The sequence below is a fragment of the Plectropomus leopardus genome, chromosome 1, assembly GCF_008729295.1.
Source record: "Plectropomus leopardus isolate mb chromosome 1, YSFRI_Pleo_2.0, whole genome shotgun sequence".
Classification (NCBI taxonomy): domain Eukaryota; kingdom Metazoa; phylum Chordata; class Actinopteri; order Perciformes; family Serranidae; genus Plectropomus; species Plectropomus leopardus.
The window spans coordinates 37,709,988-37,724,474 of record NC_056463.1 but is presented as its reverse complement, the minus strand read 5'-3'; the positions used below and the strand labels follow the sequence as shown (position 1 = coordinate 37,724,474).

General features: G+C 36.7%; 1 protein-coding gene across 1 annotated transcript; it reads right to left on the bottom strand.

Moving 5' to 3' along the window:
• Window positions 1–2,679: 2,679 nt before the first annotated feature.
• On the bottom strand, window positions 2,680–11,478 carry LOC121943098 (tryptophan 5-hydroxylase 1-like). The gene is made up of 11 exons (XM_042486497.1): window positions 11,386–11,478; window positions 10,077–10,223; window positions 9,729–9,912; window positions 8,962–9,062; window positions 8,786–8,853; window positions 7,938–8,134; window positions 7,452–7,587; window positions 7,203–7,329; window positions 6,619–6,714; window positions 5,281–5,414; window positions 2,680–3,750 (listed from the first exon to the last, which is right to left on the bottom strand). Exons 1-11 carry the CDS (start codon window positions 11,476–11,478, stop codon window positions 3,576–3,578), a joined length of 1,458 nt encoding a protein of 485 aa, XP_042342431.1. The 3' UTR covers window positions 2,680–3,575.
• Between the last annotated feature and the right edge of the window lie 3,009 nt (window positions 11,479–14,487).

The window sequence follows — 14,487 nt, the reverse complement described above, 5'->3', positions numbered from 1 at the left end:
GAATCCAAACTCTCCACCATTTCAGCCCAGGAGAGTGTAGGATCACAGACTGCATTAGGCAGAATATAGTCTGTGTTTGGATATATGAAACTGTATGTACGTAGCAGCATATAGTATATACCTATGTGTATCTGTGTCTATGCTCATGTGTATATAGAGTACTTTGCATGTTTCTGTATCTTTTTTGTGCAAGACACATACATTTTCAATCTGTGAACATGTAGTATGTGTGTATTTGTATGTATCCTCTGGGACAATAAAGGTTATCTATCTGTATTATTCCTGAATAGATTTGGCTTACATTGCAAATGGATTATTACCACCATCTACTGGAGACGCAGCTGAACTACGTCATGTGATTTGTGATTTTTCTGGCACAGACATAGTCACTGCAAGCAGGTTGAACTGGTTTGAAAAAGTAAAAATAAAGCTGGGAGGATGTGGCAAGAATAAATCTGACGCACACAAATACTCAAACAGAAGAGTTTTCTGATTTAATGCTCAGTGTTTTTTAAGTATAACCTGGATGGGAGTTAGGACAGTAAGAATCGTTTACTGACAAATTTATTGTAATTAATGTGATATTCTGCTGACAGGGGTGATCCCTTGAGGTTTATGGTGTAATACTGTGAGAAATCAGTCCAGCTTGTTTCTGTAAAGCGGTAGCTCCAGCATGAATGTGTCAGAGGAGACAGAGGACGGCGTCTCTGATTCTGAGGTCACTGCATTTCAGCAACATGACAGCCACTCCAGAGATATGAGGTAAGATGGACTTTTCTAACTCTTTATGACAGTTCACCATCTCAGAACTGTCAAATTAACTTGTTTGTGTTGTGTTAAAGCCCAGTGAGACAAGAGAGAGCAGACCCACCTGGACCCAGCTGTGTGTTCACGAAGAGTGACCACTGGAAGGCTATTCGGTTCAAGGGACAACGCCATTCTGATCAGCAGCTGTAAGAATTTAATGATGATTTTGTACTTTTCCCTGCTGTATGTTTGTTGTGTAGCAGTCCATAATGTAGCACTGATATCTTTTTATCAGGCATTATGTCTGATCCTCTGCCCCATTCTCCTGAATACAATATCTCAAGAACTCCTCAAGGGAATTTCTTCAAATTTGGCACAAACGTCCACTTGGACTCAAGGATAAATTAATTAGATTTTGGTGGTCAAGGGTCAAGGTCACAGTGACCTTATATCCATCTGACTCTTTTGAACGTAATCTTTTAAGATGACCTTGAGGAAGTTTCCTCATATTGTGTCTACATGGACTCAAGAATGAACTGATTAGATTTTGGTGATGGACAGTCAAAGGACAAGGTCACGTGACCTCAAAAAACGTGCTTTTGGCAATGACTCATGAATTCATATGATATGACAAAATTTCACACAAATGTCTTATACGATAAAATGATGAAATGCTGACATTTATGGCCAAAATGTCAAAGGCACCACTGGAAAAAAACATTCATAAAAATAATAATTAGTCCACTTAGCCATCTGACAGTACTCAATCAAGCTTCTGCAGCAGGTAACTGAACAGTAGCGTATATAATGTATGTCTGGCAAGCTTACTGTACAATTTGCAAGTTGAATATTTATGTTTTGTTGAAGGCAAATGGAACAGGAGAGACCAGCCACATCTGTATGCATCTTGGTGTCCATGAGGAATTTGCAGTCTAAGGAGGAGCCTTTGTGTTTCAAGGATGGAGCCCACTGTGATAAGCAAATGTAATCAATTTAGAAACAATTGTATGTCTATGTGTCACTGCGTAATTTTACTGGCACTCACTTTGAGGTCAAGACATATGAGTTCAAGTCAGTATCTATAGATTTATGTTTATATATATATATATACAAATATATTAAAAACAGTCAGGACCACACCTTCAAAGCTGCTTTTAGCTTTGCAAGACAAGTTCATTTACACAGCATATTTTGTACAAGGAGGCAATTTGGAGTTCTTTACATAAAAAGGAATGGACTATAGAAAGTAAGAAGCATGAAATGAATAAAAATGATAAATTACACAAAGTCACTATGTGTTTAAGTCAGAGCACAATTATCAGTCACAATTAAAAGGTACACCTAAACGACTCAAGATTTTTTAAAAGTAGCCAGAGATGGGGCACATCTAAGATCTTCTGGGAAATTATTCCAGCTTTGTGTAGCATAATAGTAACTTTATTTGTATTGCACAGTTCATACAGCATGTGCAACTCAAAGTGCTTTATGTAATAGGAGTAAGAGTAAGAAAATGCATATAAAGGACAGTAAGACAATACAAATATACAATCTAACACATGTACACAAAAAGTGAATATAGCTCCACCCTGTTTTGTTTTAAAAACCTGTTGGAACCCAATTCAGGAAAAACTTTCTTAATATGTAATTTATCTTGTGTGCACAATAAAATGATCAGAAATTAGCCTCAGTCCAAATGTGAAATATTGTACTGTGTTTTAGTTTTTTCACAGTTTCTTGAAGCGATGTTGATTCGGGCATGGTTATCCCCGATCCATATCATGTAATATGGATAAAGCCAATCAAAAGTTCAGTCAGCTGTCAGTTGGTACTAATTTAACATGCCAAACTGAAATCTCTCAATGCTCCTTTTAATAGGCTGTGTTTGGAAACACTCACTCTGTGCCAGAGGCACAAAGTGGATTGTTGGTAAATTCAGAGTGCTGTTGGAATTTACCACTCAGTTATCCAGAGCAGTGCACTCTGGGAGTGTCAGAGTGCACTCTGGGCAGTCTATCTGGGGAGAAGTAGCAGCAAAGAGCCGAATGGAGTGAATGTGTATGAACTTAACCGTTAACTCATGTAGAAACAGAACGCTCCGTGGCTTTGAAAAGCAGCTCTCTCATGTTAGTGTAGAGCGTCAGATTGGATTTAGGAAAGCAGCCAGAGTCAGAGGGCTGGAACAGATAGAGTGTGCCACACCCACTCTGCTTTGCTCCATGGCTGTCGTGGAGACAAAGAACAGTTGACAAAGGCGGGATCCAAGGAGGTGTCAATCAAAACATGACCTGCCATGCCCACACAGTCTGGAGCAAAGCTATTTTCTTCAAAATGAGCTGTTTTCAACTTGGTTTTCTAATAGCTGGGAACACTTTTTTTTCACTTCGATTTTTGTAGATACTTAACGAGACACTCAACATTGATATAATATGAGCATTGTTACTATTTCAAGTCACATTTCCAGGGGCTTTGAATTTTGAAGTCATTATTTAAAAAAAAAAAAAAAAAAAAAAAACCCAGTGCGAACAGTACAAGAAAATTGTTGACCAGAATTACACCATAATGACGCGTGTCATCTGTTAAAGACACCTATGAGCAGGTAGCCCTGTTGTATGTAAATGCAAATCAGTTCTGCACTGGGCAGACATGCTAAGTCAAACAGAGTCAAGCCAAGCCAGTACCTGTATATGGAAAAGACAACTCTGATCAAGTTTATCTAATCACGACAGCAGTAGATTCTCACAAAACTACCCCCCAATCCCAGTCGAACCTCACACATTCCCACCCATTTATACTCCATTTAATCTCTTCAGACTCTCATAACAGCCCCCTCATACTTTCAGGTGTTTGTTGAGTCGGCTCAGGGCATCCTCTACGATGTCCAGCTCATGCCGAATGTCTTTCACCATGCTATTGATGCTGCTGGTGTCCTTTAGGACGTCCACACTCTGGGTGTAGGGGTCGTAGCGGACTGTAAATGGACGCCAAATAGTCTTGGCAAACTCTCTGTAAACACAGCAAAGTCATTTATATCAGTGGCCCAGTTAAACTTTTCAATCATCTCTTAACACTGTAGCTGCACAATCACTCAACTGAAGTTTTGTGTGTAATCAGTCAACAATTAAAAAACCTCATCTAAAAGAGAAAAGTGAAATTGTAAAATCAAGTATAATCAAGTATCAAATCAAGCATTTACCCTTGAACACATGAGAAAATTGATGTGATTTCTTTTAAAAACATGGGGGAAAAGTCAGTGAGCAACTTGGAATAGTTAAATGTTATACCTTTTTTTTTTTAAGCTTGGAGAAACAGGGGATGTCAAGGAGAAAAAAATGTCATTTTTACATATTTAAAATTCTATACATTTCTAAAGCACTTTTTAAAAAATCCCTTTTCATTTGTTATGTCATTTTTTCAAATACATATTTAATTTTCAGGTTATTTCCTGTACTTTTTTTTTACTAATTTCATGCTAATATTTGAGTCATTTCTTCTCTCATTGCTTATTGCCTTCCTCCCACATTTTTGAAAGAAATGGAGCCAAAGTGCTCAGGAGTTAAAGGGTTAATTTCCTAAAATATATCAACCCAAACAACAACATTATGCAAATATAGTGTGGACACCAAAACACAATGGAGCTACAGCCAGGAGGTCATTAGCCTAGCTTAGCATCAGGAATGAAATAATGGGGAAACAGCTAGCCTGGCTCTGTTCAGACTTAAAAATTACACCTAAAAAATTTAGCACATCTATTTATCAGTTCACAAACAGTCTTGTAAAAAAAATAATTAAAAAAGGTGGTGCAACAGTTCCTTTTCAACCAACAGCTAGTGGCAGTAAGTTTGAAAAGAGCAGACAAAGCTGCTTCTCTTTGCTTTCTCTCTTTTGCTCTAAGATAAGGTGGTTACCTTCTGCTTTGAGCCATATACAGTATGCATATACATTTCATTTAACTCTACAAAGAAAAGCAAATGTTGAAACTTTGGCCATGTCAAACAGTGTTGGGTAATGTCTACTGGTTAGAGAATGGATTTTACCTACATTATCAAGGGAAGGATGCATTTGACTAATTCTTAATAATAAGAAATCTAACAAACACACCCCTTCCAAGAGGTGGTTGCATGAGCTGCTGTTCTTGCTTCAGCTTGAGAAAATTAGACATACTTTGAACGGATACTTTTTTTTTTTTAAATATGGTCTCCATACATTGATCAATTAATCATGTAAAGGGACTGACTCTTTTATATTCCATGCAGTCTCACAGGGGATTTCTTTTTGTGTAGACATTGCAAATTTAATTATTACGTATATATTGGACACCCGTCTCTTTTTTTTTATGTGCTGTTGATCTCAAGTGAGGTAGGGAGGGATAAGGAATGCGTATACTGTAAGCCTGTTTGTGTATAATGTTTACATATCTGTATATCACAACTGTTTGTTCATTTGTATGTGTGTTTGCATAAGCGAAAAGTTCTTTAAATAAAGTTATTTTTAAAAAAGGGGGAAAATGCATCGAAAAAACATAATTCTACTGACCTCATTTTGTTCTTGGCTTCCTCAAAACTCTCAGAAATGAAGTAAACGTCTTGGAACGTTGTTATTAAGCACTCCTGATTACAGGTCACCACGGGGTCAAATGGAAGGATATGGGCTTTGCCAGACAAAGCATGCTGATAGAAGACAGAGATATATTGTAGACACATTAATATTGAGGAACAGTCCTTCTTTTCCTGGTTGGTTTAAGAAACTGCATGTGACTTTGTCTGACTGCATGTGAATGCTCAACATGTTCTTACTCCCAGCTTATTATATACGGCAGCTTGTTCAGCAGCCCTACACTATAAATGATGCTCTAGCTAGACCTCTACAGTTAGTTTTGGACATGTCAGTTTCTGTATCAATGGCTACTCATTACATGAGCCGCGACCCAGCCCTGGATAAGTGGAAGAAAATGGATGGATGGATACATGAGTCTTTTCAGAGTAAGCTGTCATGTTCTCAGAAAACACTGGTTTTGCCACCAAAGTGACTTTATGTAAAGTGGACAAAACTACGATGCTAGGATTAGAAAAAATGCTAATGGTTAAAATAAAAATAAGCATGACTGTTAATAAAGTTACATGTAAATGAATCAATATTTTATGTGAAATAAGTGACTTGACCACTTATGTCTTGTGACATCAACTAAGTGATGTTGTTTTCAAGAAAATCAAAACTGAATTTTGCTTACAAAAAGAACACGAACAGTGGTCTCCTGGGTAAAAGTCCTGTGTTTGTTTGACCCATCCACCACCCCAACACAACTTTTTTCCTCTTTATGTCAATTGCTCTGAGCATCTAATATTGCATTGGATGGGTTTCTCTGGAGTTGGTCAAAGGCCTGTTGCATCTCATACAGGTTCTAAAGGATGCCTTGTGTGCTGGTATGAGATGCCTGGGGCCACTGATCAAGGTGCCATAGTTGACACCCTGGGGATGAGAATGGGTTGGGATGCTGTAACAGCAATCTGGATTAGCACAGAATAGTCAAGTCAAGTCAGTTTTATTTATAAAGCCCATTATCACAAAACCCAGTTTACCTCAGAGGGCTTTACAGCATACAACATCCCTCTGCCCTTAGGAAAAGCCAATTGTTTTGCCTTTCCAAAAAATATTCCACTAAATGGTAAAAGGTAGAAAAGGCAAACTTCAAATGTCCTCTTAACATCTCTTGCTGTCTTTTAAGTCATTCATAAATGGCCAGATTTTCACCAAACTTTGTTGAAATCTTTATTTTTTTACGTATATGTAAGACAACCTAAGTATGTGCATACAAACAATACAAACAGACAATGAGTGCAGAAGATTAATGTGTTCTGTATAAAAATGTGTTACCTTGAGTTCACTGATGGAGGAGAGGAGTCCAGCTCCATAGGCCCGTAGCCTGCCGTCCTGCTTACATAGACCAAACTCCACTGTGAAGAAATAACACTGCAACAAAATAGGTTGTATCTTTGGTATCTCCTTTTTATACACAGTCTGAGAATGTGAGTAATAGATAACACTTTAAAAAAAATTAAGATCATCATTGTTATTGAAATGTTGATATGATACGTATTTTTGGTTAAGTATCCTTGTTTGCAATGCCAACATTTTGTTCTTGTGCTGCACTAAAGTAAATCCATGCAAATTCAACCTAACTTCGAGTTCAACTTTGGTGAACTTTGACACACAAGCTGTGCTGCTGATCAATAGAAAGGTGTTTCACAATATAATAATCAGCTGCTCAACAGTGTTGCATCTGAAGGGATGTTGTGCTATAATAAATAGAGACATAAGCAGCCAATGGTTCTTCAGTATGTGTGGACAATGTTTTGATCTCCTGTTTGTTTTTTGCCAAATAACTTTTTCTGTAACAAATACTATAAAAGATATTAGTGTGTGTGTGTGTGTGGGTGTGTGTGTGTTTATTTCCTCACTGTGGCCAGTTTCTGTACAGCATCATCACAAGCTCCCAGCGATGCCAGACCAATCTCTTGAGAGAACTGGGCAAAGCTGGGCTCAGCCAGCAGAGGAACATGACCCAGCAGCTCATGGCACGTGTCTCTGCAACAAACACACATTTGAGAAGGCAAACATAGCCACTGCTTTTCTGAAAAAATCATAGGAAAAAAAACTGTGAAATGAACTGACATGAATGTCTTGTGTGCGAGCATGTGCGTACTCACGGTTCAGGTGTATACAAAGGCTCAGAGCTGTGGCGGACATACTGAGTGCAGTGGAACACTCTGAAGGCCAGGCCCGCAAGAAAATCTCTGGGGGAGAGGTAGCCCGCTACAGGCCGAATGATGAAGCCAGAGCGCTCTACACACACACACACACACACACACACACACACACACACACACACACACACAGCCTGTCTGTTTCTTTGGTAGAGATAAGGTGAATACTTTTGACAGCAAAGTTTTTGAATTACTATATGCAGAAAAAATGGGCCTCATGTAAGAATTTGATTTCTGAGTAAGAATATTTTATGGGGATGACATGCTATTGGCATTAACCCTTAGGGTTTTTGTCCACAGAGTGATACGAGTGTGTGTAATATAAACTGCTGCTCAGGGTATTTCAGGCTTAAGCTCTCAACTTTGGTAGTTGCTGTTTGTATCATGTTTGCTGAGACACTCAGAATTAGAAAAGATTTAAACAGTTACCCTTTAGGAAGTGTGAGACGTCCTCCAGCTGGGGGATGTTGTCCTCGCTGTAGTTACAGTATTTGCTCAGCAAAGGAAGATTCTTCAGGTGCTCCTTGCAGGCATGGCTAGGGTACAGCTTGTTGAGCTCCCTGAATACCACACCCCATGTACGCACCTCCTCTGCTGTGAAGTCTATACGAGCAATTGGCTCGCCACTGAAAAAAAAAACAGGGAGAGTTGGTAAGCTTGCTAACATCAATATAAAATATGACTTTAAGAGATCAAATAAAAACATGGGAGAGAGAAAGTGATTGCACCGTTGACCAACAATAACCTGGTCTTTAGTCAGAATGGCGCAATATTTTCCTGCTATTTAAAGGGCACATGATTATAAATACTTATTTGATTATTATTATAAATCTTTTCTTTTTTTAAAATCCTTGATTCTATTATCGTGTTTTTTTTCATTCTCTTGCCCTTTCTTTACATTTCTCAATACTATTGAAATCCTTTAGTGTGGTTTGGTAGTTGTTAATTTATTTTATGGAATGACAGTTTTGTGCAGATGATGCATATACATAACTGGAATGTAGTAGACATGGTTGGAGGTTGTCTGTTTCCCTAAATGTGTTTTTTGATTTTTTTAAAAATTTTTTGGTCTTTACTGACTGTTACAGTTAAGTAACATGGTCCTCTCCTCAAGATCAAATGGCGCATTTCATTTGTTTCTAATTTTGTTTAAAAAACAAAATTTAATTGAAAAAATTTCACTTGTTCAATTTTGAAATACGTCACCTGAGTCAATTGTATAAATTAAGGCAATATAAAACCATTTGCATTACAGGCAAAGAAACAATTGAACTTACAGTTTGTAGCTCATAGCCAAATCGGCAAAATATTTCCTTCTTTTACGGTACATGTTGTCTTTAAATCCCTGCAAAAACAGAAACACAATCAAAGTTTACACTTTCATGAATTCCTTATAATAAAAGTACACAAACTGTCATAGCTACTCTGTTACCGCTGGGTCTGTCCTACATACCGGATGATCAGCATCTAACTCAGAGCCATACATCAAAACCCTGTTACCACACAGATCCAAATCAGAGATCTTCTTAGGGAACCAGGGCACACCAGCCAGATCTGAAATACAATTCAGGTGCAATTCAGTAAGAAATCTGCTTGTACCTCATAGGTTTTTGCTTCTGTGTATAATTATGTGAATTAGACTTGAACCACGTACACTATTAATTGCTTTATATGTTTAAAGCAATTACTGCTTAATATTACTCAATAATGTTGCAATCTGCCAACCTCCCCTCATCATGTTTTTAGTTTGGCTTTTAATTTTACTATTAGTCTGCTTCACAGTTTTACTACTTCCTATAAAAAATTATTTTTCTTTCACATATCAATTTATTATTTTACTTTGCGCTGTTATCCTTTCTTTTACCTCTTATTTACAGGTACTTATCTTTTATTATTACTATTATCATTTTTATTTGTTCGGTGGTTGATTTATTTTTATTTGTAGGTTTTATCCTGCCCCTGGTGTTTTCTCACTTATGGTAGCATTTCCTCAGTCCCTGTTTTAATAAGAACTGTTTTTCTTTTTGTTTTTTGTGTTTTCATTCACATTGAGATAGAGAGAGAGAGAGAGTGGAGGGGGGTTATTATATGAAGCACTTTGTGTAACAGTTTGTTTGTATGAAAAGAACTATACAAATAAAGTCTGATTGATTGATTGATTGATTGATTGATACATTTTCTTATTGTAAATCAGTACGTCAAAAGTGAACTGTGGCCTACCGTCAACAGGCAGAGTGAAGTTCTCAAATGGAATAATCTCAACAATATCAGCATGCCTCCTCAGCAGCTGAGTCAGCTCCTTGAGCTGTTCATGCTCACTGTCACAATTCACAAAGATCTCAAAGTCGGAATTCCTTCGTTTGGACTTGCGGGACTCGATATGAACAAGGTTGACATGTTTTTCCTGCACATACATAACAAACGGACAACAACAGATGAGAAAAAAAGGAACGTGCAAAAAACTTTCAAACAAAGTTCTCCAGAGAAGATCAATTTAACAAAAAAGTTCCAGTAATTCTAAATTCAAGATGAGAGAGCATGCTTTGACAATAATCCTTGAATACTCACCTGGAAAAGCTTCAGCGCCTTGACAAGATCACCTACTTCATTTTTCAGTGAGAAGACGATGGTTACAGCGCCTTTCTCAGAGCCAGTGGATCTTCCAGTGGAGATGCTCCTATTATCCTGCTTCTCATCAAATTTCGTCAGCGTCACCTTTAAAAAAGTATACATACTGTATGCATCAGTGATTTAGCCTGAAATAAACATATTCTTCAATGCTTACTGACCTACAGATCCCAGCAGTATTTATATTGTTTTGATGGCTATTGTTCTGTAGAAAATATATCCTCCATCAAACTGCTCACAGCAAGATCTGTGGATTATCTTGAGTGAATTATCTTTTTCAAATGTATTTTTTGTCACTTTTTCTTGCCTTCATGAACACTGCAATCATCTATAGCTAGTTAATTGGAGGTTCCCGAAAACAGCCAAAAGAAAATTGGTGATGCAGCTTTTGTCAGTTATGCCCCAAAGATCTGGAACACACTGCCTGTAGATATCAGAGAAGTTGCCTCACTAAATATTTTTTAAAAGAAAACTAAAAACGAATTTCTTCACCTTAGCCTTTAATAAGCATTGACTTAACTGCTTTGCATTTTGCTTTGCATTTACACACTGCTGCACCTCTTTAAATGTTGTATTTTCCTTTATCTTATGCATTTTACACACTCTATTTTTAGCCTCATTTTTGATAACAATGTCTGCGGGTTTTATCTCATTTATTTCATTTTCCATCTTATGCATTCTGTGCATTCAATTTTTATTCTTATTTTATCATGCTTTTACTAGTATTATCAAGTGGGTTTTATCCATTGTTGTTGTTATTCTATTCTGATCTTATCTTATTTTTACATGCAGGTTTTATTATGTCTTTACGTCTTCTGTGTCTTTTGAAGCACTTGTTGCATGTAGTTTCCTTCTTGTAAAGCACTTTTGGCTGCATTTCGTGTATGAATGGTGCTATGCAAATAAAAATTATCATTATTATTATTATTATTATTATTATTATTATTATCATTGTTGTTATTGTTATTGTTATTGTTATTATTATTATTATATTCATTTTTTAAATCTTTTTATATATAATTTTCTGGTATTTGTCTTGTACTTTTTACTCATTTCTAGCACTTTTTTGTAAAATTTCTTTAGTGTTAAGTTCTTTTATTCTACTAAAGGGGTTAAGAAGGCAGACATCTTTTAGGTTAATATCTCCAACACTCGACAAGTCACACCAAAATAATCTAGATTGATAAATAGCACTACAGGAAAAATGTGTATTTTTTTACATACAACACAAACATCATTTGTCACTTACTTCTCTGTTGAGCTTCTCCTCATAAGCAGATTTCACTGAGTCAAAGGACCTTCCTCTGCGTGGCCCCTGTTCTTCAGACTTCTTGGCATACATGCCTGTCTCTGGATCAGAAGCAGAAGTGTAATTATTTCGCAGTAAAGTTGTTTGTTCTGCAGAAGTTACAGCTTAGCCTGCAACTGGATGACAGTTCTCTGAAATAGCAGCCTCTCTCAGCAGCTCAAGACTTTGAGATCAGCTCCAGTGCGAGTTTTCTAGGTGCACTGTCTCACAGAGCAGTGCTGCAGGGTTTATGAAGCTGTATTGGGGAGGGGGGGGCTGATGATTCATATGGCCCGACAAACACGCACCACATAATAATGTAGCAACAGTGCAAGATGCAGTCACAAAATGTTACAGCCGTGTAGCGGAGATCACAGTGAAGGCTGAGTTTGACGAAGGGTATCGTCCAAGCAATAATGGTGCGGGAGGTACAGAGAAGAGGCCACTGGGACAGTATATCAATCAAAATGGGTGACATCTCCAACACTCAGCAACTCACACAAAAACAGTCCATACTGATCAATAGTACTACAGGTAAGAGGAAAAATTTGTTTTTGAATTTTCAACTGTCCCTGTTCCTTTAACTAGAAGGTTTTCTAACACCTAGTTTTAGGAGGTTAAACTTGGCAAGTTCATCTTGAGAGCTGAAATGCAACTATTGTGCGACAAAATAATCAGTGGTCAGTGGTCCTGGTATGCCTTTGCCTTGTTGTTTCTAAAATTGTTTATATTTTTAACAAACTGGCAACCTATTATTAATGAAACCATTAGTTACAGCTCATGAGCTCTTTAAAAGGATAACTTTACTGTTCCAAAAATTTGATCAGCCTTTTTTTTATTTTTATGTGTGGTATGAATTCATGTTGCTTTTTAAATTAATTCCAGTCTCTATGAAGCATGCTGAAAGGCTTAGAGATCTTTGATTTTACTACAGAGGGATTACTACAGGGATGATGTTTTTCTGCAGGCCAGTGTGGAAGTAAGCGTCGCCCTGGTTCCCTTGTCAAAAAAAAGCTATGGGATTTTTCTATTGAATTTGGGCTTACAGCAGAAAATAAACTCTGTGGCAAACAAATGTGTATAACACATTTTGTTTAGCAAGATAATATTTACAAATGAACACAAACTGAGGAATGGGTCCACCGATACCAATAATTCTGAGAGTAAACCTGTATCAAATAATTATTAGAATAAGTTGGGCTCCGCTACATGGTCAGTCCAAGTGGTGAAGTTTTTGCGTGTAAAAAAGAAGCAGTTATATTCAAATTTAAAGTGATAGGCTACTACATATTTATTATTCACAATATGAAAAGCGGAAATAAAACCAAGCCCATTTAGAGCATTCCATGACTCAAAATATGAAATTCATGAATCATGAATTTCAGTTGCATTTTTTTAATCAATTAATGTTATGTTATTAATTAAATCTATAGAAAAATGTTTATGAAATGTTTAGAAAAAAACTGGCCCCAGGCCAGACTTACTTGCCAATCCCTAGCCTACATTTTAAGACCATACTGCGACCTCACTGTCTTGTGTAAAATATTACTTGGAAATGCCATCATAAAGTTACTTGGGCTGACCTAAATAAGCACTGAGCCTATGTGTGATTAATGTAATTATCAGAATTGTTATTTAGCTTACATTTAGGCCATGATTTCCCTGTTCATGATCTTTCTACTGTGTCCTGTATTGTGCAGCAATTTGAAAAGTCTGTTTAAATGTGAAAGCTGTTAATTAATCAGAATAACACAGTGGTGGATGGCGCGCATTCTCCGAAACTCTGACACCAGCGGAGAGCACACACTCCAAAACTCCAACACCCAGCAGAGAGCACATATTCTCCGAAATGCTGACTCTGCTGTGTATGTATCTAAAAGTATAAATGAATCAATCAATTTCTTAAATTAACCTTTAATTATGTTGTGGCTTGCCATCTAATTGTTTAGAAAAAAATTGGCCCGAGGCCAAACTTAGCTTACTTGCCGACCCTGCTTTAAGGGGTCCTACATTATAAATCTGACTCCGCACAAAAAACTATAAATGCATCTAAATCAATAATGTTGCAAGTCTTTGACATTTCCAAGACTGTGATTTTAAAAAATCCGCCAACCTCCCCTCATTTATTATATAGAAAATAACTTTTTTTTTTTGTGTGTGTGTGTGTGTGTGTGTTTTTTTGTTGTTTTTTTGTTCATGAAAAGCAGTGACATCATGTAATCAAACTTGCATAAGGGTTAAAGTCCTGAAAATAAATAAATGTTTGGTAGTTTTGATCAGGACTGAAGTGGATGAAAAGACTTAACCCCAAAAAGTGGAAAAAAAAAAAAAAATCAATCTGTAATATTTTCATAGCAGTTTTTGGAAGTGGACATGTTTGTCCTTAGTGGCTTTAACGGGTCCGAAATTATAAATCTGACTCTGGACAAAAAATTATAAATGCATTAAAATCAATGTTGCTGCTAATCTTCACCATATGCAGAATGGGGTTAAAAAGAAATCCCCCAATCTCTCCTCATTTATCATATTGAAAATAATTCATTTTTTGTTTTGTTTTTTCATCAAAAAACAACAGTGACATCATGTATTCAAACTGCCATTAAAGGATTAAAATCCCAACAATGTTTAACAATTTGATAGTTTTGATTAGGACTGAAGTTGATTAAAAGATTTAAGCCAAAAAAAGGGAAAAACAGATTTATATATAGTATTTTTATGAAAAGTTTTGGAAGTGGACATTTTTGTCCTTAATGGCCTTAGTGGTTGTAAATTAAAGTGATACCAGAGGGCTAACCAAAAACCCAAAAATCTTGCTGACTGAATACTGGAATGCTAACTCATTTCTGAGAACTCTATCACTCAATTTTTGCAAACTGTATATTTTGTTTTATTTTATGCTGAGCTATTCATTCTGATGGAAATGTTAACTGTGTGACTGTCACTTAATTAGTTGTCTTTATACTTACTGTTACCAAGGTAGCTGTTATACATAAATATAACAGCTTTAGTGGGTGAAACTCAAATGACTGCATGGTGTGTTAATGGTGTTGCTCTAACGATCCC